This window comes from Nicotiana sylvestris, chromosome 4 (assembly GCF_000393655.2).
Source record: "Nicotiana sylvestris chromosome 4, ASM39365v2, whole genome shotgun sequence".
Lineage (NCBI taxonomy): Eukaryota > Viridiplantae > Streptophyta > Magnoliopsida > Solanales > Solanaceae > Nicotiana > Nicotiana sylvestris.
The window spans coordinates 143786980-143811336 of NC_091060.1; the positions used below are offsets into that span (position 1 = coordinate 143786980).

Genomic DNA, 24357 nt, shown 5'->3' on the forward strand with positions numbered 1-24357 from the left:
AAGTTCATTTTGCCTGCTGACTTTGTGATTCTGGACTGCGAAATTGATTATGAGGTTTCGATCATATTGGGAAGACCTTTCCCTACAACTAGGAAAGCCTTAGTTGATGTGAAAGCAGGGGAACTCACCTTCCAGGTGGGTGATGAAAAAGTGGTCTTTCATGTGTGCAAGTCAATGAAGAAGCCCAACAGTACTGAAGTGTGCTCTTTCGTGGATCTTGTCACGGAAGTGATAGTTGATGATACTAGTGCAATGATCAATGTGGAGGACACTCTAGAAGCAGTGTTGTTGAATCTTGATGTCAATGAGGATGAAGGCCGGGTGGAGTGTGTCAATGCTTTACATGGAATGAGCTCTTACTCTTATGAGCCTCAAAAACTCTCTTTGGATCTTGAGAATAGAAAGACTCCACCAACACCCTCAATCGAGGAACCTCCCATGTTGGAGTTGAAGCCGTTGCCTCCACACCTCAGGTATAAATTCTTAGGCCCTAGTTCAACTTTGCCAGTTATTCTTTCCTCTTGGCTTACTAACATGCAGGTAGATGCCATATTGGCGGTGCTTTAAAAATGAAAGAAGGCAATTGGATGTACTCTAGTTGATATTCGGGGAATAAGCCCTTCCTTTTGCATGCACAAGATTATTCTTGAAGATAATGCCAAGCCCTCCATAGAATATCAAAGAAGGTTGAATGAAGTTATGCAAGAGGTTGTCAAAAAGGAGGTGATCAAGTGGTTGGATGCAGGGTTGTGTACCCCATCTCGGATAGTTCTTGGACTTCGCCGGTGCAATGTGTGCCGAAGAAGGGTGGTATGACCATGGTTACCAATGTGCAAAATGAGTTGATTCTCACAAGGACTGTCACCGGATGGAGGGTGTGCATGGACTACCGCAAGCTGAATAAAGTGACCCGCAAGGATCACTTTCCATTGGCTTTTCTTGACTAGATGCTAGATAGACTTGCTGGGCATGCCTTCTACTATTTTTTGGATGGGTACTCTAGGTACAACCAGATTTTGATTGCTCCAGAATATCAAGAGAAAACAACCTTTACTTGTCCGTATAACGCCTTTTCCTTTTCTAGGATGCCATTTGGTTTGTGTAATGCATCGGCTACATTCCAGCGGTGTATGATGGTCATATTTACCAATATGGTGGAGGATATTTTGGAGGTTTTCATGGACAAATTCAGTGTTGTGGGTGACTCGTTTGATGAATGTTTGAAAAATCTTGACAGAGTTCTGGCCCCAGTGCGAAGAGACTAATCTTGTGCTTAATTGGGAAAAATGCCACTTTATGGTCGAGGAAGGCATTGTCCTCGGCCATAAGATTTCTAAGCATGGTATAGAGGTGGACAAGGCTAAAATTGAAGTGATATCAAAGCTTCCTCCTCTTACTTCAGTTAAGGGGGTTAGAAGTTTTCTTGGGCATGCGTGGTTCTACCGAAGATTCATCAAAGACTTTCTAAGGTAATGAACCATTTGTGCAAGTTATTGGAAAAAGATGCCAAGTTCATGTTTAATGAGGAATGTATGCAAGCTTTTGAACTTCTCAAGTACAAATTGACAACCACTCCCATTATTACCGCACCCAATTGGAGCTTACCTTTTGAGCTCATATGTGATACAAGCGATGTCGCGGTTGAAGAGATCTTGGGTTAAAGAGTCAACAAGATGTTTCACCCGGTGTATTATGCAAGCAAGATAACGAATGATGCTCAAGTGAATTACACGGTGACAGAAAAAGAGTTGTTGGCTATTGTTTTAGCAATGGAGAAGTTTAGGCCTTATCTCATGGGGGCCAAGGTGATAGTTCATACCGACCATGCCGCACTCCGCTACTTGATGACGAATAAGAATTCCAAAGCACGGTTGATGAGGTGGGTCTTATTGCTTCAAGAGTTTGATTTGGAGATTGTGGACCGTAAAGGGTGTGAAAACCAAGTGGCGGACCACTTGTTCTGCTTGGAGGAGGAGGGGAGGCCCCGTGATGGCCTTGAGATTAATGATTCTTTTCCCCATGAGCAACTACTCTCTATATCTGTGAATATCATGCCTTGGTTCACGGATATTGCCAACTTCCTTGTGACTGGTATTGTACCATGTGAGCTCTCTTCTAACCAAAAGAAGAAGGTTAAACGGGATAGTTTGGACTACTATTGGGATGAGCCTTACTTCTTCAAGATCTGCACTGACGGTGTGATCCAAAGATGTGTCCCGGAGGAGGAGCAATTGAGTATTTTAGAGGCTTGTCATTCCTCTCCCTACGGTGGTCATCATGGTGGGGTGAGGACATCTTCAAAGGTTCTTAGTTGTGGTTTTTACTGGCCAATATTGTACAAGGATGTGGGTGATCTTATGAAGAGATGTGATGAGTGCCAGAGAGCTGGCGGAATTTCAAAGAAGGATGAGATGCCTCTCACCACCATTCTTGAGGTTGACATATTTGATGTGCGGGGCATTGATTTCATGGGATCGTTTGTAAGCTCTTGTGGCAACATGTACATTCTTGTGGCCATTGATTATGTTTCAAAGTAGGTTGAGGCCGTGGATTTACCCAACAACGAGGCCCGGAGTGTTGTGGCTTTTCTCAAGAAGAGTATCTTTACTTAGTTTGGCACTCCTATAGCAATCATTAGTGATGGAGGGTCTCATTTTTGCAATAAGGTATTTGACACTTTGCTTGAAAAGTATGTTGTCAATCATAAGGTTTCTACCCCTTACCATCCTCAGGATAGTGGGCAAGTTGAAGTCTCCAACCGGGAGATCAAGATTATATTGTCAAAGACGGTCAATGCAAATAGGACCGATTGGTCAAAGAAATTGGATGATGCTCTTTGAGCTTATAGGACTGCTTACAAGACTCCGATTGGTATGTCTCCTTACCGGTTGGTGTTTGGGAAAGCTTATCATCTACCGGTTGAGTTGGAACACAAGGTCATGTGGGCTTTGAGGAAGCTAAATCTTGAATGGGATGTGGCAGCGAATCTTCGTGTGGAGCAACTTAATGAACTTGATGAATTCCGATTTCATGCCTACTCCAGTTTGTCCTTGTATAATGACAAGATGAAGTGCTTACATGACAAATATGCTCGTGGCAAGGAGTTAAAAGTAGGTGATTTGGTTCTCTTGTTCAATTCTCGGTTACGACTGTTTCTGGGAAAGCTTAAATCAAAATGGAGGGGACCTTTTGAGGTGGTGCTTGTGACTACATTTGGTGCTCTTAATTTGAAAAACAAAAATGGTGAGATCTTCAGAGTTAATGGGCACATAGTCAAGCACTATCTTGGCAAGTTTGATGACAGCCACGTGGTGGCGATGATCCATCTCAAGTGATTGATGGTAACCTGCGTCATGCCGCGACGTTAAATCAGGCGCTTCTTGGAAGGCAACCCATGTGTTTTTCTTCTTGCTTTTCTTTGATTTTTCTTTTAGTATAGGATTTGTGTTTGGACTAACTGGTTGTGAGATGTGTATATGGATGTTTGATGCAGTGCAGGACTAAGTTGGCAAAAAATGTGTCACTCTCTGAACTTTGGACCGCGGTCGCGCTCCATTTTTCGCGGTCCGCGATGGCCTTTTCCCAAGGCCAGAAATTGTTCGCGGTCAACGGTGCTAAATGTGCCAAAGTGATAGTTCTCTGAAGTTTCAACCGCGGCCGCAATGCATTTTTCGTGGTTCGCATTGCCTTACCGCGGCTGCGGTGCATTCTTTGCGGTCCACGGTGAAGTCCATGCCAGTGCCCTTCTGAGTTTCATAACCGCAGCCCGCGATACATTTTTTGCGGTCCGCGTTGGGTAAGTAATGTGGGTTCCAGGTCTTTTTCTATAAGTAGGGGCTCAGGCCCCCTTTTACACTTTTCTCCCTTTGCACTCTCAACCACTATACACTATTGTTCACTCACGCACCAAATTGCACAACACAAGAACTGAGCATCGTCTCTATTGCATCTCACCTCTGGTAATTCAAACCTATATTTAGTCTTTAATTTTGTTCTTATTTTTCTTTTACATTGATAATTATTACTTCTTCTTTTTCCTTTTTCTTTCAATTTTAATTTAGGGTTCCATAAGTGTTAATTAGGTTAGGTTTTAATTAGAAACTGTTATTAACCACCTAGCAGGATTGATGATATGTTGATTAATGTCAAAATACATGAAAAATTAGAAACCCTAGGTGCTGAGCCCAGATTTGACCATCGCAGTCCGTGGTTGTTTTTTTTTTGCGATCATCTATCCTTTGAGAGATGTTTGAGTCTTGATTACCGCGGCCGCACTCCATTTTTCATGGTTTGCGATGTCATTTAATCAGAGAGTGGGTAGTCTTAATCCCACCTCATCGCGACCGCGGTTGATTTTTCCCGATCCGCAATGCACTTACCGCGGCCGTGCTCCATTTTTCGCGGTCCGCGATGCACTTTAGTCAGAGAGGGGGTAGTCTGAGTCCCACCTCTTCGCGGTCCGCAATTGACTTTTCATGGTCCGCGGTACAGCCTTCACGGCCGCATTGCATTTTTCGCGGACCGCGATCTGCAGTTCTGCTTTGTACTGTCAACTGTCTCCAATCATACTCTTCACTGCTTCTTCTGGTATTGATACTAACGTACATTAACTGAATTCTCCCTGCAGACAATGGTTAAACAAAGAGGAGTTGGTGACAAACAGAAAGGAAGAGGGGAGTCCTCCTGGGGTAGGGGACGAGGAATAAAATTGACCCTACAAGTTTGGAAAGCAATTAGAGAAACCAGAAAGCAAATCAAAGCTGCAGATAGAGCTACTTCCCATTCTGAGGGAAGTGAGTACTGGCCCTCTTGGGAGGCATCTAAGTCTGATTCAGTGCCAAAGTATGTACCTCACTTCACGGAGAGGTTTCGTTTGAGAGATTTACCCACACCTCTAGTCTTTCATACTGCTCAAGCTTCAGTTCAGATTTTTTTTGAGTCGTCTGAGGGCTCAGCTGAGAGCAGTGATAGTGCAGCTTCATCCTCACCTACACCTTCGTAACCTGGGAAAGATGTAGATGCTGGGGTACCAGATGAAGAGGGAGGGGGGTGCCTCAAACCGGGGGTGTGGAGAGAACTAGTAACCCCGAGGTGTGGCAAAAAATGGTTCGTCAATGAGATGGCTTATCACAAATTTCGAGAGTGGTGGTCTCTAAGGTTGCTTATTCCTGAGCGCCAGTTCATAGTACGGGATCTCCTGCCACACAACCCTAACATGAACAACAATTATATGAACGAGCAGGGTGGGATTACTTCACTAGGGGGTGTCAGAGGCAAACAAGCACTTAGTCAAAGAGTTTTACACCAATGCTTCCCACATCAAGAAGAATACCAAAGTTTCTAAAGTGCGGAACTTGAAAGTGAAATTTGATGGAAAGACAATCAATGAGTACCTGGGCTTCCCTGAGGAAGATGAATCATTATACTTGGAGAAAGTAGCACTTGATGAGGTAGCCCATCCATGGTTAGCATCATATTTGGCTCTCCTAGGCACCACCCCAGCATGGTTGACATCATGAGTTACAATCTTGAGGAAAACTCTAAATTTTAAGGTGAAGGGGTGGGAGACTTTTGTATGCAGCAGGCTGGACCCACTACCCATGAAAACTCTATACCAGTCTCCTAGGCGATATTGGTGGCATCTATTATGGCGGGGTACCCAATCAATATTGGGAATGTTATGTCTAGGGTGATCAATTAGGGTGACAGATCATACCTCTTTCCACACTTCCTTACAATGTATTTGGAAGACAAGGAGGTGGAGAAAAGGAACTTTGACGTGAAGGTAAAGCCCAAGATGCCCTTTTCGTGGTACAGCCTCAAGGCCGACGATAACCCCAAAGGCAAAGATCCTAAAGGCAAATCCACTACTTCTACAGGCCAGTCTGAAGAGCCAGTAGTAGTAGACCCTTCTTCTTAGCCCCCCACAGCCACACCAGATATTGCCTCTAAACCATCTACCTCCACTCCAGATATTCCATCATCCTCAGCCTACCTATTGACTGCCCACCGTTTGAACCAAACACTCTGCAGTATCAACAATTGGATGTAGACAACAACTTCTAGCTCGGTGGCAGCCCAGTCCGTACCCCCACAGCCATAGGTTCCAGCTTTAGTGGAGGAGACTCTCAAAAAGCTTCTGGACAACCAGAAGAAGCTCCTGGAGAATCAAAAGTTGATTATGGATGCTATAGATGCTTATGGAAAGTCACTGAAGGAGCTAACCAAGTAGACAAAGAAGCTGAAGCATACTCGGGCCTCAAAGGAGTCTGTGAAGGAGTTGAGGGGAGAAGTGGAGAAGATAAAGGTTGCTGATCATCTACTATTGGAGCTATTGTTGCATGACCAACCTCCAGCAGCTTAGACTGAGCCAGAGCAGGAGCTGGAGCCGGAGTTGGAGAGGGCACCAAAGAGGACGAGAGTGATCCCCCAAGCAGATGATGCAGTGATTGAGTTGGAGGACCCGCATGGAGGTTCCTCAAGCCAACCTCAGGTCCCAAAACAGGTACAAGTTACAGGGATCCAGTCACAGGTTCCCGAGCAGTCACAGGACCCTACTCAGTTACAGGAGCCCATGCTACCACAGGACCCCATGCAGACGGAGGATCCATAGGGAGTTTTCTTTACTCTTTATCTTCTTTTCGAGCTTATTTTTGGCTAGTTAGCATTGAGGACAATGCTAGCTTTCATTTGAGGGGGTAGCCCTATTTTGATGATGTTGGACTGTAATGATGATACTATTTTCTTTCTTTTTTTTGTTATGCTTTTTCACTTTTGGTATATATATAATTTTACCAGTTTATTTCACTTTTCGTATTTTGAAATCTTGGTTTGTATATAAAGTTACTTTCTTATGTATATATTCATTCCCTCTTATGTATATTCATCTAAACTACCCTTTTTGTATATATTCAGTTTACTTTTCACATTTTACTTCAAAGATTCTTTTACAATTTCCTTAATAATATAGCTTCTTATTTCATTTAATAGCTTCTTTTTCGGTTCGTAGCTTCTTATTTTATAATTTTGCGTGATCAATAAGCCTTTGGTTTTCTTAATGCTACGGTTCTTTCCAAAGGTGGAGCTTGTGTGAACCGGGTGGCTCTTCCCGATGATGGATGGCATGACAACCTTCTTAAGGGTTTGCGTCTGTTTTTCCTTTTATTTTGGTGTAAACAGTAGTTAGTAAGCAATGGTGCCTCAGACAAAGCTTCACTTAGGCCTAATACATTTACCTTTGACCTTATGGTTAAAAATAAATTATTGTGTATAGGATGGTGATAGTTGTGACCTTGAGACTCTTGTGTTGGCTAAACAATCATCGAGTGGTTTCTCGGAACTAGTGGTGTTGCTCAAATCTTAGCTAAGGTTGTTGTGGTATCTCGACTCTGTTTCTTTAGCAATCCTATAGCTTGTGTGGTGAGGTATTGATTTTCAAGTCCAAGTCCCGTGCCAATGAGTCTAGAACTTGCCCTGAATATTTGTCTAGGCAAAATCCTAAGTGTAGCTCGGTTTGAGAAGTGATTATAGGCTCTCCTTGATCCCACTTGAAACTTGAAAACATCCATAGCCTACCAATGATGCTATCCCTAGTCAACCTCGTTGAGCCTTAGCCCTTATTCTTTCAGTAACCATGATACAAACCTTTATCCGTTCTAAAATGATCCTCTCTTGGCACCCTATCTTTCCTTAGCACAAGGCAAAAGCAAAAGTTTCGGTGGAGAGACGAGGAATGCAAAAGTGATGAAAGGTACAAAATGAAGAAAAGGAAAGGAAAAAGAAAGAAAATCCAAAGATTCAAAAAGAAAATGAACAAAGTAGAGAAAAAAATGAAGGGATTCAACGAAAGCAAAAGATGAAAAGTATGGAAAGATTGAAAATGAGAAAAAAATTGAAATGAACAAGAAAGAGTGACAGTGTGTCTCTCTAGCCCCTAAAGAAGAAGTAAATGACTCAAAAGGTCAAGAAAATGTGTGCCAAAATGAAGCAAATGAAGTGCTTAAGGGAAGATGAAACCTAATTAGACCAATATATCCTACCCTGAACCAAAAGCCTTCATTACATTCCTAGAAAAATCCTATATGATCTTGAGTTGAGTGAGCTTACATTAGTGGTGACTCACATAAAGGGCAAGCTTATGGTACTTAGAGCCGGACTTGTGACCTTCCTTTGAGAGAGACGAGTGTGTTTCCCACAATCCTCGTTTTGAGTGCTACAATCTAAAAGTGAGGTTTGCTTATGGAAAGTTAAGGAGTATGAGTTTGGGTTCCACAACGACCAATGTAACAGAAAGAGTTTCCTTGATGAGTTGAGTCAACCCTTGATGCTTTTGTGTCGCACTATAGCCATGGTACTAAAAGGTTGTGTATTGTTGATAATGCATTTGAGTTGAGGGTAATTGTTAGTCCCAATTGATTCTTGATGAGGTTATTTTAGAATAGCTGAATTTTCCTTTCTTTTATCTTGAGGAGGTGGGAATTACTTTATTTTCTTGAGGACAAGTAAAAGCTTAAGTTTGAGGGAGTTGATAACTCGGAAATCTAGTCAAGTTTATGCTCCTTTTTGCTTGAGTTTTAGACTAAAATGTGTACAAGTATTCCCCAAAAGCTAACTTGTTGTGCTTGTTTGCAGTGCTTGGTCAAAAGGAGACAAGGATGTCATAACCAGCTAAAAAAGGAGTGAAACCTGCACAAGTTCAAAACCACATCAAAGCAGTGATGCAGCATAAAATCCACCATGGCCGCAGAAGACTCATCGCGACCACAACCCTTTTATTGCGGTCTGCGGTGGCAAGGATTCAGAGAGTTGGCATTTTTGGAATTTAAGATACCGCGGTCCGCAGTGATTTTATGCGACCGCGATGCCTCCTCCATGACAATGGTCAGTTTACTCCGGCCCGCGGTGGAGGAGTTCATAGAGCTTGGAGTTTGAGCAAAAGCTAAAGACCGCGATCTGCGGTTAATATACTGTGGTTGCGGTAGCCTCACCGCTGCAGTGGTTCATTTACTGCGGTCCGCGATACCTCCGTCAGGGGCATTTTTGTCCAAAAAATTTAGCTATGTATAAATACTTTCTTTTCAAATTTTTAGGTCATCTTGTTTTAGCAGAGCACGTGAACGACGTTTTTAGTCTATTTTGAGTAATTTTGTAGCTAGCTTAACATTGAATCTTCAAATCTTAGCTTGTAATTATATTTTATGAGTTATTCTTCATCTCAATATCTGATTTCTTCTATTATTATGAGTAACTAGACCCATTAGCTAGGGTTGTGGCTCAACCCTAGTGTGGGTATTTGATGGATTTCTTATTTTAGGGCTTAGATATTTATGAGTGGTTGATATTTGGCCTGATTTGTATTTTCCATGTTGAATTAGTGGTTGCAAACACTATTTGTACCATTTTGACTTGAGCTCTTCTTGAGAAAGAGAGTTTGAGTCTAGGAAAATTAGGCCAACAAGGAATTGGGACATATTTAAGAGATTAATAGCCCCAATTAAAGGGTTAAATATAGAGATAGTAATACCCGACATGAGCCTATATTGCTTGCACAATTTTGACACCCAATTGGTCTTGAGAAAGCCAATTAGGGCAAAGTCACTCAAGCTACCAAGAAGTATATAGTAAGTAGTTTCGTATATTGGCTATATTGCGATCCCAAACATAACAACTTTGTCTGAGGCTTTAGAACCCGTCAAGTATTCACCTAAGGGAAAGTCACTTCCCTAGTGTCTCTTTACCCATTTAGAAAACCCTACAAACATATATACTTAGCTTAATTTTGTACATCATTAGTATAAAATTAGAAGTAACAAACAAACAAACATGATTGAAAGTGCAATTAAAATCACTAAACCTTTCTAGATTATATAGGAATCCAACTCCAAATACATCTAGCTCCCTGTGAATTCGATCCCAACCTTCTCGGGTAAAAGCTGCATCGACCGCTCTTGCCACTCTGTAGTGGTGTAGGGTTGGACCCGATCAGTAACTCAACTCAAATAAGAACTTAAGCGATGAGCGGCTTCCCTCATCGTTGAAAAAACTTATGCCATGTACAACATAAGGAGAAAAACCTTGGAAAAGGCCAAGCAGGTGTCATTGACTTTGATGGCAAAATTGTTAAGGCCCGAGAGCTTGAGTTGGCTGCTAAAACTGGACTCCTGGCACATTTTGATGGTCCTAGTTCTTCTGGTTATGGTTCCGAGTTTCCAGGAACTGAAAAGGAATCGGAAGGCGACGATGCTAAAGACTAAACTGGGGAAAATATCGAGCCATTGGTGGATCCACCCACTTTTTCCGAGGGCGCAAATATTTCTCTTCCCTCTGGTTCTGGAGATACTGCAATTTATCTTTTCTTTTCCTTTTTCCATTCTTGTACTTTTGCCGTTTTGGCATGATCTTGTAAATAAAGACATATTTTTGCTCAAGTATTGTTTGAGTCTTACTTTTGTTTGAATATCCATGCAAGTCTTTAACTTTTGCATTTGCTTAAGAATTCTACGCACGTTTTTCTATTCGCGCTTTGCTACGTGGAATCGGGGATGCTTTTTCCTTGAATCACTTTGGATCCGAGTATTATCCCTTTTACGCGAGGGTTTCTATAAGTATTTGCACAAGTTTACTTATTTGCGTCCTTTCGTGTACGTCTTCGGGTGCATCTTCCCCCGAAGGCATTTTGATTCCGGGCATAAATTCTCCTGAAACCAACCCTTTAACGTGAGGATTTTTATAAGAGAGGACCCTCTTATGTTTACGGTTCTCTTGAATAGGGCGTCTCCTGTCCATTATGGTACTAGCATTTAAAGTACTTGTTTAACTTTCAAATGAAGAAGTTAGTTCATCATTCAGACCAGAAATAATATAAAAATAAAAGGATTTTATTTCATTTAATTCCTTCTATTTTCGAAAGTATACAAAAAATTTCTATGCTAAAAAGAAATTGCCATTACTTGTGGCTATCTTATACAACTTGTTTCTACGGGGTTGGCTACGTAGTCCTCGGTCCCAATGACACATTTACGCTTCCGAATTTTCGTTCCCAGTTGACGTGGCAGTTTTTGATGTCGTATCCTCATATCATTCCCCCTAGTGTTTGAATGTGAAGAATGCGAATTGGAACACTGGAAGTCTTGTACTTTCAAAGATTCTACCAATGAATTGCCATATAATCCTAAACTCGGTAACACACCTTACTTTCCCTTAGGAATATATGCTATTGAGCAAAATATTATCTAACAATCCTCTAGTGGTTTGTGCTCGTGAACGGCGGGTAACCTTTGCTGAATCACAAACTTAACTTCCTAGTAGGAATTTGCTATAGAGCCAAAGACTATCTAACCATCCCCGAACGAACACTTGCTTGTTTGCCTTGTTTTTAAAGATCTTACCGCTTCTATTCTCGTAGTATGCTTTCTGTCACTGCCTTATTAAAAATCTTGCCAGAAAAACCCGATTGAGACAAAAACTGAACGAAGGAAAAAAGAGTGCAACGCATACTTTCCGCTCAGATAATATTCATCAGCAATAAAATCTTTTGAGATGTGCCACGTTTTAGTTGCTAGGCAACTTACCTCCACTCTGGTTCTCCAACTCGTATGAACCTTTCCCCGTGATAGCTGAAATCCGGTAGGGACCTTCCTATATTAGTCCCAGCTTCCCCGTGTTGAGATCCTAGGTATTTTGAGTTAGTTTCATTAGAACCAAATCTCCTACTTTGAAATAACGGAGGTTAGCTCTTTCACTATAATACCGCTCCATTCTCTACTTTTGAGCCTCCATTCTTACACACGCCAAGTCTCTGCATCCCTCAGGCAACTCCAAGTTCATCAATATTGCTTCGTTGTTTGATTCTTCATTTGCTTGGAAATACCTCAAAGTAGGTTCCCCTACTTCCACCGGGATTAGAGATTCTGCACCGTACACAAGAGAAAAGGGAGTTTCTCCTATGCCGGTAGCAGCGGCCCGACGATGTCTATCCCCCATTTCATGAACAGCCACGGGGATAGAACCGAATGTAAGGGTTCTACTGGTTGATGAATTAATGGTGCGTAATGCTGGCACTTATTACATTTTTGTACGAAGTCTTTGGCGTCCTGTTCCATGCGGGGCCAGTAATATCCTGCCCGTATCAACTTCAACACCAAGGAATCTGCGGCTGAGAGGTTGCCGCATATCCTTTCATGGACCTCTCTCTTGACGTAGTTAGCCTCAGATGTTCCTAACCACCGGGCCAGTGGGCCTTGGAAAGATTTTCTATATAACTGGCCTCTCTTGAAGCTGTATGTTCCTAAGCACCGAGCGCGTAGCCCGTGATGCTTTGGGGTCTTTGGGCGACTTCCCATGCTCGAGATAGTCGATTATTTCATTTCTCCAGTTCCAGACCAAACTAGTCGAATTTACCTTGTAGTAACCATCTGTATCCACTGTATCTAGAACTGAGTTTGCCAGTTGTACTACCGCCCTGGACTCTGTTCCCTTTTTTTCTATTGATGATCCTAAATTTGGCAAGCGTCTGTTTCTTCGTTATCCTCTCTTGGGATATAAGTAATTGACCACTCCTGAATTGCTCCAATAGAGCATGGACCTTCATCACATATTGTTGTATGCGTTCTTTTTTAGTGTCAAAGATCACGTAGACTTGATTTACCACCAACTGTGAGTCACATTTGATTACGATGACCTAGGAGTCAAGTCCCCGAGCCAATTCAACTCCTGCAATCAAAGCTTCATACTCTGCCTAATTGTTAGTTAAATGGATCGTTCTGATGGCTTGCCTCAAAGTTTTTCTCGAAGGCGTGATTAAGCCTATTCCAAGTATGGACCTTTTCACGTTGGAAGCTCCGTCCATTAGGAGTACTTATCGGGCGGATCAGGCGGATAATTATACTTAATGGTTCGGCTTATCGATTATCAGATTATAAATGTAGTAATTCACTAGCCATCCAATAAGATAACGAGTGGATTGGTATCGGTAATGGTTCAGCTTATCGCTTATCAAATTATAAATGTAGTAATTCGCTAGCCATCCAATAAGATAACGAGCGGATTGGTATCGGCGATTTATCGGCTAAAAAAGATAGAATTTTTTTTGTATAATATTGAAATGGATTTTTTATGGGTGGTTTTATTGACTGACTTCCTGTATGCATCCTAACATAACTGATGAGCTGGATAGAATTGAAAATTATGGTGGGAATGTTATTAATTGGAATGAACATCGAGTTAGGAGTTCTTGGTACTTCAAGATCTATAGGAAAACTGAGTAATTCCCCCCAAACCGTTAAGCCATTAATTATAAAATTTCAATCCGTTCACCATCCATTGCCTCGATAATCTGATACCAATAAGCCAATAAATTATCGATTTGGTTCGGTTAACGGTTTCAGTTCAGTTTTGAACAGCCCTACCGTCTATAAATAAGGTCCAAAGTCCCGATGTCGATTCCAACACCATTGCTGCCTCCTTGGTTGCCAGAGGTAGCAGTCTCGGACTAAAATCGGCTCGAAGTCAGCCAAGACTTGTGAATTAATTGCAGTCCTTGGTTTGTATTCAATGTCAAACTCACTCATTTTGACGGTCCATTTGGCCAATCTGTCGAGAGATCAGTCTTATGGATGATGTTCTGCAAAGGAAAAGTAGTCACCACATCTATCGGCTGGCATTGCAAGTAGGGCCTCAGCTTTCGAGCGACAACTATGAGAGCTAAGGCCAACTTTTTCCAAATGTGGGTAGCGAGTTTCTGCTTCTATTAAAATTTTGCTAACATAATAAATGGGAGATTGCGTACCTTTTTCCTCACAGACTAAAACCACACTTACCGCAACTTCCGAGATCGCGAGATAGACCAACAATGTTTTGCCTTATTTCAGTTTCGAGAGCAATGGAGGACTTGATAAGTACCTTTTCAAATCAAAGCTTGTTGGCACTCTGATGTCCATTCGAAATCAATTTTATTTTTGAGTAATGCGAAGAAACGATGACATTTTTCTGACGACCGGGAAATAAACCTACTCAAAGTTGCCAACCTTCCTGTGAGCCTTTGGACTTCCTTTATGCTCAATTGTTAATCTAAGATGTCTTCTATGGCCTTGATTTTATCGGGGTTTACCTCAATTCCCCTTTGTGAGACCAGAAACCCAGAAACATGCCAGAACTAACCCCGAACATGCACTTCTCGGGATTAAGTTTCATGTTATGCTTCCTCAGGATGTCGAAAGTTTCTTACAGATGTTTGAGGTGGTCACCTGCATTCAAAGACTTAATGAGCATATCGTCTATATAAACTTTCATAGTTTTTCCTAGTTGGTTTTCAAACATCTTGTTCACGAGCCGTTGATAAGTGGCTCCGGCATTCTTCAACCCGAAGGGCAACACATTATAACAATATGCACATAAATTCATTACAAACGAAGTCTTTTCCTGATCTTCTAGGTTCATCTTGATTTGGTTATACCTGGAATAAACATCGAGGAAATTCACTAACTCGTGGCCGGCCGTGGAATCAATTATTTGATCGATATTTGGAAGTGGGAACGAGTCTTTCGGGCCGCCTTATTAAGATCGTTATAATCTACACACATACGGAATTTATTGTTCTTCTTAGGAACTGATGTTCAGCCAAAAATACAAACATTTAACCATTATTGCCTCACATTATAGAACTTTTAATCATCTTTTGAATATTAATTATATTACTGTGTGCTTAATACTATATTTTAACTGTGTAGGAATAAAACGGTGTGAAGATAAAGAGATTTGGAGCAAATATTGGAACAAGGAAGACAAAGATTGGAAGACAAATAAACAAGGAAATCAAAGTCAAAAGAAAACCAAAGATTGGAACGAAAAATTTGCAAAACGCTCACTGCCTTGAGCGCCACGACCAGCGTGAGGCGCTGGCCTGGACGCTGGAGGCGGGGGTTTTTCCTATTTCGTCCAAGACAATGTTATTTCGGCCCTACACGGTCCTAACTTGTATATCAAGAGTCCTAAACCTGATTTTGAGGGGAGATAACATGCTTTGAAGGGGATTGACGTGGGGGAACATACACCATGCTTGGAGGAGGCTTCTAACTAGTTTTTCTTCTCCTCTCTTCTTTTAATTTCATAGTTTATTAGTTCTAGAGTTGTGGGGTGCTACATAAACATTGTGGTTTGAAGCTTGAATTGTTGTTATTATTTTATAATACTGGTTTATTTATTCAATGTTGTGCATAATTATTTGATTGGTTGATCACCAATTAAATACTATCTACGAATCTAGGATTAAACTCAGGAGAGGGAATTCTAGATTGCATATAAGATTGAGTAGAGCAAGATCTTAACTCTGGGGGGGGAGGGAGGGCAGATTTGCGTTAGGATAGGAATACACCTAATCGTCTTGCTTGGTTATTATATGGGAATTATAAATGTGTTCTTGTTAATCCTTATTCCAAAGGAATATAGACGTTAGGTTAGCTTGAATAGACAAGTTGTACTTCGGGAGAAGGCTACGAGCAATATTAACCCCGTCAATCAATAAACTAGATAAATTAATTAGACAGTTTAGGTAGAAAACTCAACGAGATTGTTAGCCAACCAATAGCTCTAGAATATTTTCTCCGATTGAATTCGTGTCTAAGTTTGCCAATTTGTTTCCTTTGTTTCGTTGTTTAGTACTCTAGATTATCTTTAGTTAAATATTCATACTTTAGAATTCACTTGAATAGATTAATTGTTTGGGTTTAATTTAGTTGATAGTTAATCACAAGTCCCTGTGGGTACGATATCTGGATTTACAATCTTATATTACTTGTCGACAATGTATACTTGCGTGTTCATTTGGGAGCAAAGGGAACTATCACTATGTTAGCCAACTAGTCCTGGTATCTTACCTCTCGGATCGAGCCGATATTAAGCAAGCAAGTTACCTCTTCTTTGACGAATTTATTCCTAGCTTCAACAATATGACGCTTCTTTTGTCTTTCCGGAGGTACGTTAGGATCCAAGCTTAACTTGTGCACTGCTACCTCCATCTGGATACCTATCATATCCTCGTGTGACCATGCAAAACAATTGACATTAAATTTAAGAAATTCAATAAAACCAAACCTGAGGTCCAGGTGCATCCTCGTTCCCAAATGGAATTTCCTTTCTAGGAATTCTTCGAACAATGCAACTCGCTCCGGTTCATCTGCCACGGACTTTGTTGCGTCCATCTCTTTTGGAACTTGGAAATATCTCAGCACCTGATAGTTTTCCAACGACTCTTCTCCCCGGCTAACTTCTTCTAGCTCGAGAGTAGGTGTCGGTTCATGTAATTGCTATGCCGCAAGTTCCTTCCCTTTGCTACTAGAAACCAAAATTGCATTCATCTCCCTTGCGGCTGGTTGATCACCCCTTATCTACTTGATTCCTTCGGGCATTGGAAGCTTCAAAAATTGGTGATATGTTGAGGGTGAAACCTTAATCTCGTGCATCCATGGTCTTCCCAGTATGATATTATATCCCATGTCACCATCTACTACTTCAAAGAGAGTCATTTTTATTACTCCTTGAGCGTTCGTGAACAACAAAATCTCCCCCGGGTTATCATACTTGCGAGATTGAAACCAGCGAGGAGCTTTGTGGACGGAATAATGCTTCCGGTTAGGTTAACTTGCTCCAATACTCTCCGTTTTATGATATTAGCCGAACTTCCTAGATCCACTAAAACACGTTTAATTTTAAAGTTTAACGCATTTGAAGAAATTACCAGTGCATCATTATGCGGTAACAACAATCCGTCTGCGTCCTCCTCCATGAAAGTGATATCATCTTCCCAGAGCCTTTTACTATGAGTTATCGATACTTTCGTCTTCTTTGCTGCCGAAAAGGTGACCCCATTAATCTCTTTCCCTTTGAAGATCATATTGATCATTTGGCATGGGGGTCCTTCTCCTGCTTTTGAGGGTTTCGTGTTTTCTCTGTTACGACAATAGTTGTTCTTAGCTCGATCACTTAGAAATTCTCCGAGGTGGCCATTCTTTAACAATATTGCCACTTCTTCCCGGAGGTGTCAGCTGTCCCATGTCTGGTGGCCACTTGTCCCATGGTATTCACATCATAAGTTAGGATCCCTCTGACTGGAATTGGATCTCATTGATCTTGGGAACCGTGCCTATTTGTGTTTCTCATCGCTAACACCAATTCCACTGTACTGACGTTGAAGTTGTATTCTAATAACTTGGGGTAAGAAGGATCCTGAGACCCTGATGTTTCCTTATCCTGTAGCGATCGATTATTCCGCCCACAATCGGTCCTTCTGTCAATGGTGAACCTGTCTGCTATCCGGGAGCCTCTACCACGACCTTCGGTTCATTCGTATGGCAAAAACCGGCCCCTCGAAGATCGTCAATCTACGTCGTAGTCATCTTTTGATTTTTCTTTATTCTTCTCCCGTACTTTGGTTGACGATGGAAAGCCAACTTGATTATCTTCGATTCTTATCTTTGACTATACCAGTTGTGGACATCTACCCAAGTCGTTGCTCAAAATTCAAGCAAGCTCTCCTTTAGCTTCCGGGAAGCGTCCCGTTAATCCGGGACACTCGGAAGCAACATTCTTTCCTTTTGGAAGTGGGTGACGAATTGTCATAGTAACTCAGAATCTCCCTGCACAAACCTGAATATATTAGCCTTCAGGACTTGTACTTTTCTGGCCCCGGCATGGGCCTTGATGAAAGAATCCACGAGCATCTCTAAGGAATCTATGGAATGCTCGGGTAGTAATGAATACCATGTCACAGCCCCTTCTCCTCCCCACCCCCCGTGAGAGTTTCTCCAAATTTCTTTAGCAACACATATTCAATTTACCGCCATCATGTAAGTGGTAATATGCTCATGAGGGTCTGAAGTTCCATCATATTTTGGCACTTCAGGCATTTTGAATCATTTCGAGATTTACTCTGGTGCCACACTCAGTTTGTACAGCAACTGAGTATACTTCTTTCAATCTGGGCCGTTCAATACTGGTGGTGCGCTCAAGATTTGGTCCATGGGAAAATTTACTTCTTTCATACACCGTAAAAGTTCGTTCTTGAAAGGATCCTTCTCGTTATTGAGAACGGATCCGCTCCTCCCAACTTCATCGGAGCCAACTTCATCCATGGGAATGTTTTTGTCGACCCTCTATGTATTTTGATTCGTGGGACACCGGGAAGAATTGGATCTCATCAGTTTGCATTATTGGAAGCGCCCAACAGTGCCTGCTTCAACTTCGTCATACCCTTGTGTTGCCGTATGAGATGGCCTAGGATGATTGCATGTTGCTCTTGTAAGATCCTTACTGCGTCAATGACATGCTCCTCATCAGCATCATCGAGAGTTTCCTCCCGAACCTGTCGAGGATACTGCCTATCATGCACCTGTGTGGCATCATTCCCCTAATTATAAGTATCGCTGATTGAGCCCTCGAAGTGAGGCAGATCTCCTCGAATCTCAGGGTTGTGCATATTATTAACGGTTTTATCTGCCATTTCTTATGGTTTCTTCTAAGACAAAATAAGCAAAGCATGTTAGTGAAAAAGATAAGGATCAATTTAATTACATGGCTATCTAGGCCCCATGGTGGGCACCAACTGTTTACTCGTAAAATGGTACAGTTGAATTTATACATGGTTTTTGGATAAGTGAACTAATTTGATCCTGAAATTATAAAATAATCGAAGAATTATACAATACTTAGCCTCAGAATGTAGATGAAATGGCAGAAATGTGAGTTCTGGGAATAAAGTTTTTGGGCACAGCAATGATGAGATTAAAAGCAAGAAAGTAAAATTGTATTAAGCTTTGTATAGAACGTAGCGTAAGTTAGCCAGAAAATTTGTGTCCTTTACAATGATAACTAGACTCACTATTTATAGCTGTGTCCAGGGAAAGAGGTCTTAAGATCGTGCCCTCCTTTAATGTCAATTATGAGGGTCGTTGATAAAGATGTAACGACGAACATAAATGTTAAATTCTTTGTAACGGGTCGTCATCCTTAATGTTGCAGAATATTCTTTATTAAATGTTACCCGGCGCAAGCATTTAATACACATTTATGAACGTTATCCCTTCTAGTGACAAGCGGAATAACTGTGTTCGGTCTTCGGACATCCCCGTCTTGGATTTCACGTGTCTTTCCTTTAGATGACCATGTGCCATATCATATTTTACCCTATACACCACTCAAGCCTGCTTCAGATATCAATGCTAGTGCATACTTTCTTTGACACATAAGAATTCCTTTCTTTGATCTAGCAAATTCAATCCCTAGAAAGAATTTCAACTATCTTAAATCCTTCATCTTGAACTTCTTATGCTACTGTATTCTAGTGTCACATAGTAGCTTATCATTGTTCATGTGATCAACAGGTCATCTACATATACAAGAATGATAACTGTGTCATTGTTAGTTTCTCTGATGAATAATAAATAATCATAGTGACTGTTTAAATCCCATATGCAGGAGTACCTCTGTTAACTTCATATTCCACTACATTGTTGCTTGTTTAAGACCATATAAAAACTTATAAAGTTTGCAGACCTTCTTAGTCTCCCCCCTATCTGGCAAACCCCTATGGAATATGCATGTACAAATCTTCAACCAATTCACCATTAAGGAATGCATTGTGAACATCCATCTGGTAAATCATCCACTGTTGTGAGGAAGCAAAGGCTACAATGGACCTAACTGTAACCATTTTAGAAATTGGAGAGAAAGTTTCATTGTAGTCTAGCCCTTCCTTTTGACTGTGGCTTTTGGATACAAGTATGACCTTGTACCTTTCAACCTCTCTTGAGGCCTTGTACTTGACTTTTGAAGATCTATTTGCACCCCAGTGGTGTCTTGCTAGGGGGAAGATCAACTATGCTCCAGGTCTTGTTTTCCTCCAAGGCTGCAATCTTCAGCTTCATAACTTCTACCCTATGAGGATCAGTAGATACCTCACTGAAGGACTGAGGCTCATAACAGGTTGAATAAGCTGATATGACCTCACTGTATGAGGGAGTAATGTGAGAATAACTCATTTATACTGAGATAGGATAAGAACACCTTTAGCTTTTGACTTGACCACATAATCTTGCATCCATAAAGGAGGCTTACTGGGCCTGGAGGATCTTCTGACTTGATCAGATACAACACCAAGTGGATCAACTATGTAGCAGGCGCTGCAACATAAGTAGCCTCTGTAGAATTAAATTGAGCATCAGCATTAGCATCAACAATTGTTGTATAATCTGTGAGATCATCTGTAGGATTTGTAGGACTTATGGAATAGTCAGGTATGTTGTGAGGAGCAGAAACATGAGAAAGAGGAGACTCCCCCTCAAATGTAATGTCAGCCTCATATGGATGGACCTCATTACCAAAAGAAGAATCTGTGGAAGACAATCTGGGATCTGCACTAGTTGGTGAGAGCAGATCTAGTACAGGAAAGATAGTGCTACCAGGAGATGACATATGTTTGAAAGGAAAGATGTCCTCCAGAAAACAACATTTCTGTTAACAAATAGAGATTTATAGTTCAAGTCATACAGAACATAACCCTTTTATGAGGAAGAATAGCCTAAGAAGACAGCAGGGATGGCTCTTGGTGAGAATTTATCCAAAATTCTGGGACATACGGCGTAACACAGACAACCAAAGACCTTTAAGTGTTATAGTGAGGGAGGATGCAAATAAAGAAGCTTGAATGGTGACTTATACCCAAGTACTCTAAAAGGCAGCCTATTGAGTAGGTAGACTACAGTGGTGAAACATTCACCCCAAAACCTTAGAGGAACAACAACTGGAACCTCACAGACCTGGACATGTCTAAAATAGTTCTGTGCTTCAACAACTCCATTTTGTTGAGGGGTGTAGACACATGTGCTTTGATGAAAGATACCAAGATTGGATAGCAACTCTTTAAACTCATCACTGAAAAACTTACTACTATTATCAGTCCTTAAGACTTTTATTGAAGCTGAAAAAATGTTCTGTATTTGAGTTAGAAAATCTCTTAGTATGATTATAACTTCTGACATGAAGTTGAGCAAAACAATCCAAGTGTATTTGGTATAGTCATCAACTACTGTGAAAAAGTACCTCATACCACTATGAGAAGACACTTTATATGGTCCCTAGATATCACAATGAACTAATTCAAATGCTGATTGTGATACTGATATACTTAAGGGAAATGGCAATGTAGACTATTTAGCAATTGGGCATACATGACAGTGATGAGTTCCTTCTTTAAGGTACTAAGAGCATCTAACTTCCTTATTACACTAATAGGAGTATGTCCTAATCTCCTATGCCATACTAATCCACAGTCAAGTAAGTTGGTTGTGTGAGCACACTTATTTTTTAGTGTTGCTGCAGAGTACTATGATGATCCTCCTTGAAGTATGTACAAACCATGCTTTTCCTTTCCAATCCCCTTCACCTCACCACTGTAGAGATCTTGAAAAATATAGAAGTGGGAAGAATGCAAATATGCATTGAAGTTCTTTGGTGAGTTAAGACACTGAGAGCAAGTTGTATCTAAAGTATGGAATGTATAGCACATTAGAGATAGTATTATTTCTAAGTACTGAGGAGGCTCCTTTATGTGATACACATACTATATTTCCAGTAGGTAATTGAACAGTGCATCTCTCTGAGCTGGGGATTGCTTGACAAGATGTAGGAGCATCAAGTTTTGAGGTCATGTGATTTGAGGCTCCTGTGTCTATAATCCAATTATGCTTGAGATAATTGGACATTATAGTGATAAGAGTACCTCCTGTAGCTATCTTGGTAGATGATTCTGGCCCCTCTTCATTCCTTTTGGACATCATCTAAAGAATTTGTTGGTGCTACTCTTTGGTGAAGAAAGGAACAACAGGAGCATTATTGGGAGTAATTTGTGTAAACAGAGGCATGTGAGCATGCTGGAACACAGCTGGTTGATGTGTAAATGTCCCTAGTTGAGTTCCATAAGAAGCTTGTTGAGTACCTACTTCTGTTGTATTTGCAAACATTGGACTACTCACATTGTTTGCATACAAACCAGTATTGTGACCTTTTTTCTTTCCTTTAAATCTAATGGATAGCCATGAAGTTTGTAGCAATTCTCCTTTGTGTGACTGACAAGCGCAAAACACAACACGAAATTAATGCTCACTAGTTAAAGAGAGTATAGTTTAATTACAGTCTCCACATGGATTGATTTTAAACAATATTCAAGTAATTTCTAGCTTAAACACTATTCAAGATGATCAACACTTGATTTGAGGTAATTACTAACTATAATTAACTACTAAATTAAGATTACGACTAATTGAATTGATTAAAAAGAGTGAGAGTTGAACTAAAATGGTGTAAACAATATGAGAAATAAGGGTCATGACATAATAGGGGTAAGATAGTTATTCCGGATTTAACTCTATTTAAATTCACTTCTAATGTACTAATGATTGTCACAAATTCACTCGATAATTAGATTAAATATAAATTTAAGATTTCTCTCTCAATTAAATCTAAACTTCACAAAGTAAACTAATATGAAGCACTGTGAAGATATGCAAGAACACGTTAATGGACTCATCTTTAGGAAAACGTCTCTCGAATATTCTTCTAACTTGGTTTAATCAATAATTCAAGAAGCTCTCTGCATTACTTAGATGAATCATTAAATTAAACCAAACCAAATAACACAAAGATAATCAACAAAATATTCCTCTTTCGATTAAATAAACCGGTGAATAATTTTGCAATCAATTCAAAGCTCCATAAACATATTCAAACAATTAAACTAGAGTAAAATCTATAAACAACACTCGAAACACCATATCCATCAAAACCCTAGGAAAGAACTACTCAATAGATATGGAGAAAGTCATCACAAATAAACTTAAGAACATAGAAAATATCAAAGACAACTTTACGAAATAAACTCCCGTATTGCACCGATTGTTGGCAAGAGAATATGAAATCTTGTGTCTTCAAGCCGTGGTAGCTCTCCAAAACTCTCCTAGGCCGAATCCCCCTTCAAAAATCATGTTTATAGTGTATATATATTGTGTATGAGTGGACCTGGACTAAAATAGCCTCTCTGAGTCGAAAGAGGATTAACTGGGCGAAAAATTGCACAACCGCCGCACTAGGCAACGCGCCATGCGTCGCATTAATGGAGAAGTTCTGATGCCTTAATTTTTCACGCCTAAATCCAATTTTGTTGTCTCCTCATTGACACCACATAGTGCACGTGGTGCTAAGCACCACTTCAGAAGCTTTGTTTCTTTTTATTGATGAGAACTTTAGCAATTTACCTTGTGGCTCACGTCAAAATGCATTCCATGATTGGATACCTTTCTGCCTTGATCCTTTTTCTTACATTTTTCAAATACGTATTCGGTCCTTAATTTAGGGCTCGGTCCCGGCTTAACTCTCAAACTTTTACTCAGACTTCAAAGTTCTCTTTTTATTGAGTTTAGCTCGAAAAATATGTCTTATGTCGGAATCACATTCTACACAACAAAAAACACTTAATGAGTATGATTCTTCATATTTTAGTTATGATTACAGTGTAGTCAAATAATAGGAGCAAAGTATCCAAAAACGCATATTTTTAGCCTACCATTATCACCCCACAGTTAAAACCATTGCTTGTCCTCGAGCAATACAAACTACACTTCAAATATGAACGACCTTTTCATGTAACTCCCCTAACTCATCATGCCAAGATAAAATACAAAGTACCATGCCATAACATCCTAACCTCAAGACTCAACTGAAAAGCCCCAATTATTTTTCAAGCCCGCTCACTTACTCTAACACAGAAGATAAAGACATTACATTTCCTTTGCAAGTCATGTGCCCTCACATAAATAATAGAGAGTGTTCTACACACAATAAATTCAAGAATACTTAGGAACTCAAGATAGAAAGAATTTGCTCACTCTCAAAACTAAAATTCATGTGCCACGGAAGACGTACCATAGGCTTGCTTGTAGTGTAATACTCTACTAATTTGAGTTCATTCAGTCAAAGATCAAGTAAGACTTTAATTGGTGGTAATGTAGGCTGCGGGACACGTAGGATAGATATTGATATTAGTGACTACACCTTCTTAAGCACTTTAATATATACAATTTTACAATCTAAACCGCACACTTGCATTGAACCAAACCCCAACCTTCACAACATAGTAACATCAAACTTCCAATTTCTTTAAGCACAAACATGATGAGGACTACCACTAGCAAGGAATCAAAATTTTCTTCTTTCTAATACATACATAACTCTTTTTTTCCTTTTCAAAGTCTGGTTTTTTTTATCCTCAAGCAACTTCATTTTTCTTTCTTTCAATTCCTTACAGGTAGCTCT

At 40.4% G+C, this 24357-nt stretch overlaps 1 protein-coding gene across 1 annotated transcript; it reads left to right on the plus strand.

Moving 5' to 3' along the window:
• The first annotated feature begins 2873 nt into the window (after nucleotides 1–2873).
• Nucleotides 2874–3504, plus strand: LOC138890282 (uncharacterized). The gene is made up of 2 exons (XM_070173654.1): nucleotides 2874–3288; nucleotides 3440–3504. The coding sequence occupies exons 1-2, from the start codon at nucleotides 2874–2876 to the stop codon at nucleotides 3502–3504; spliced, it is 480 nt and encodes a 159-aa protein (XP_070029755.1).
• The last annotated feature ends 20853 nt before the right edge of the window (nucleotides 3505–24357 follow it).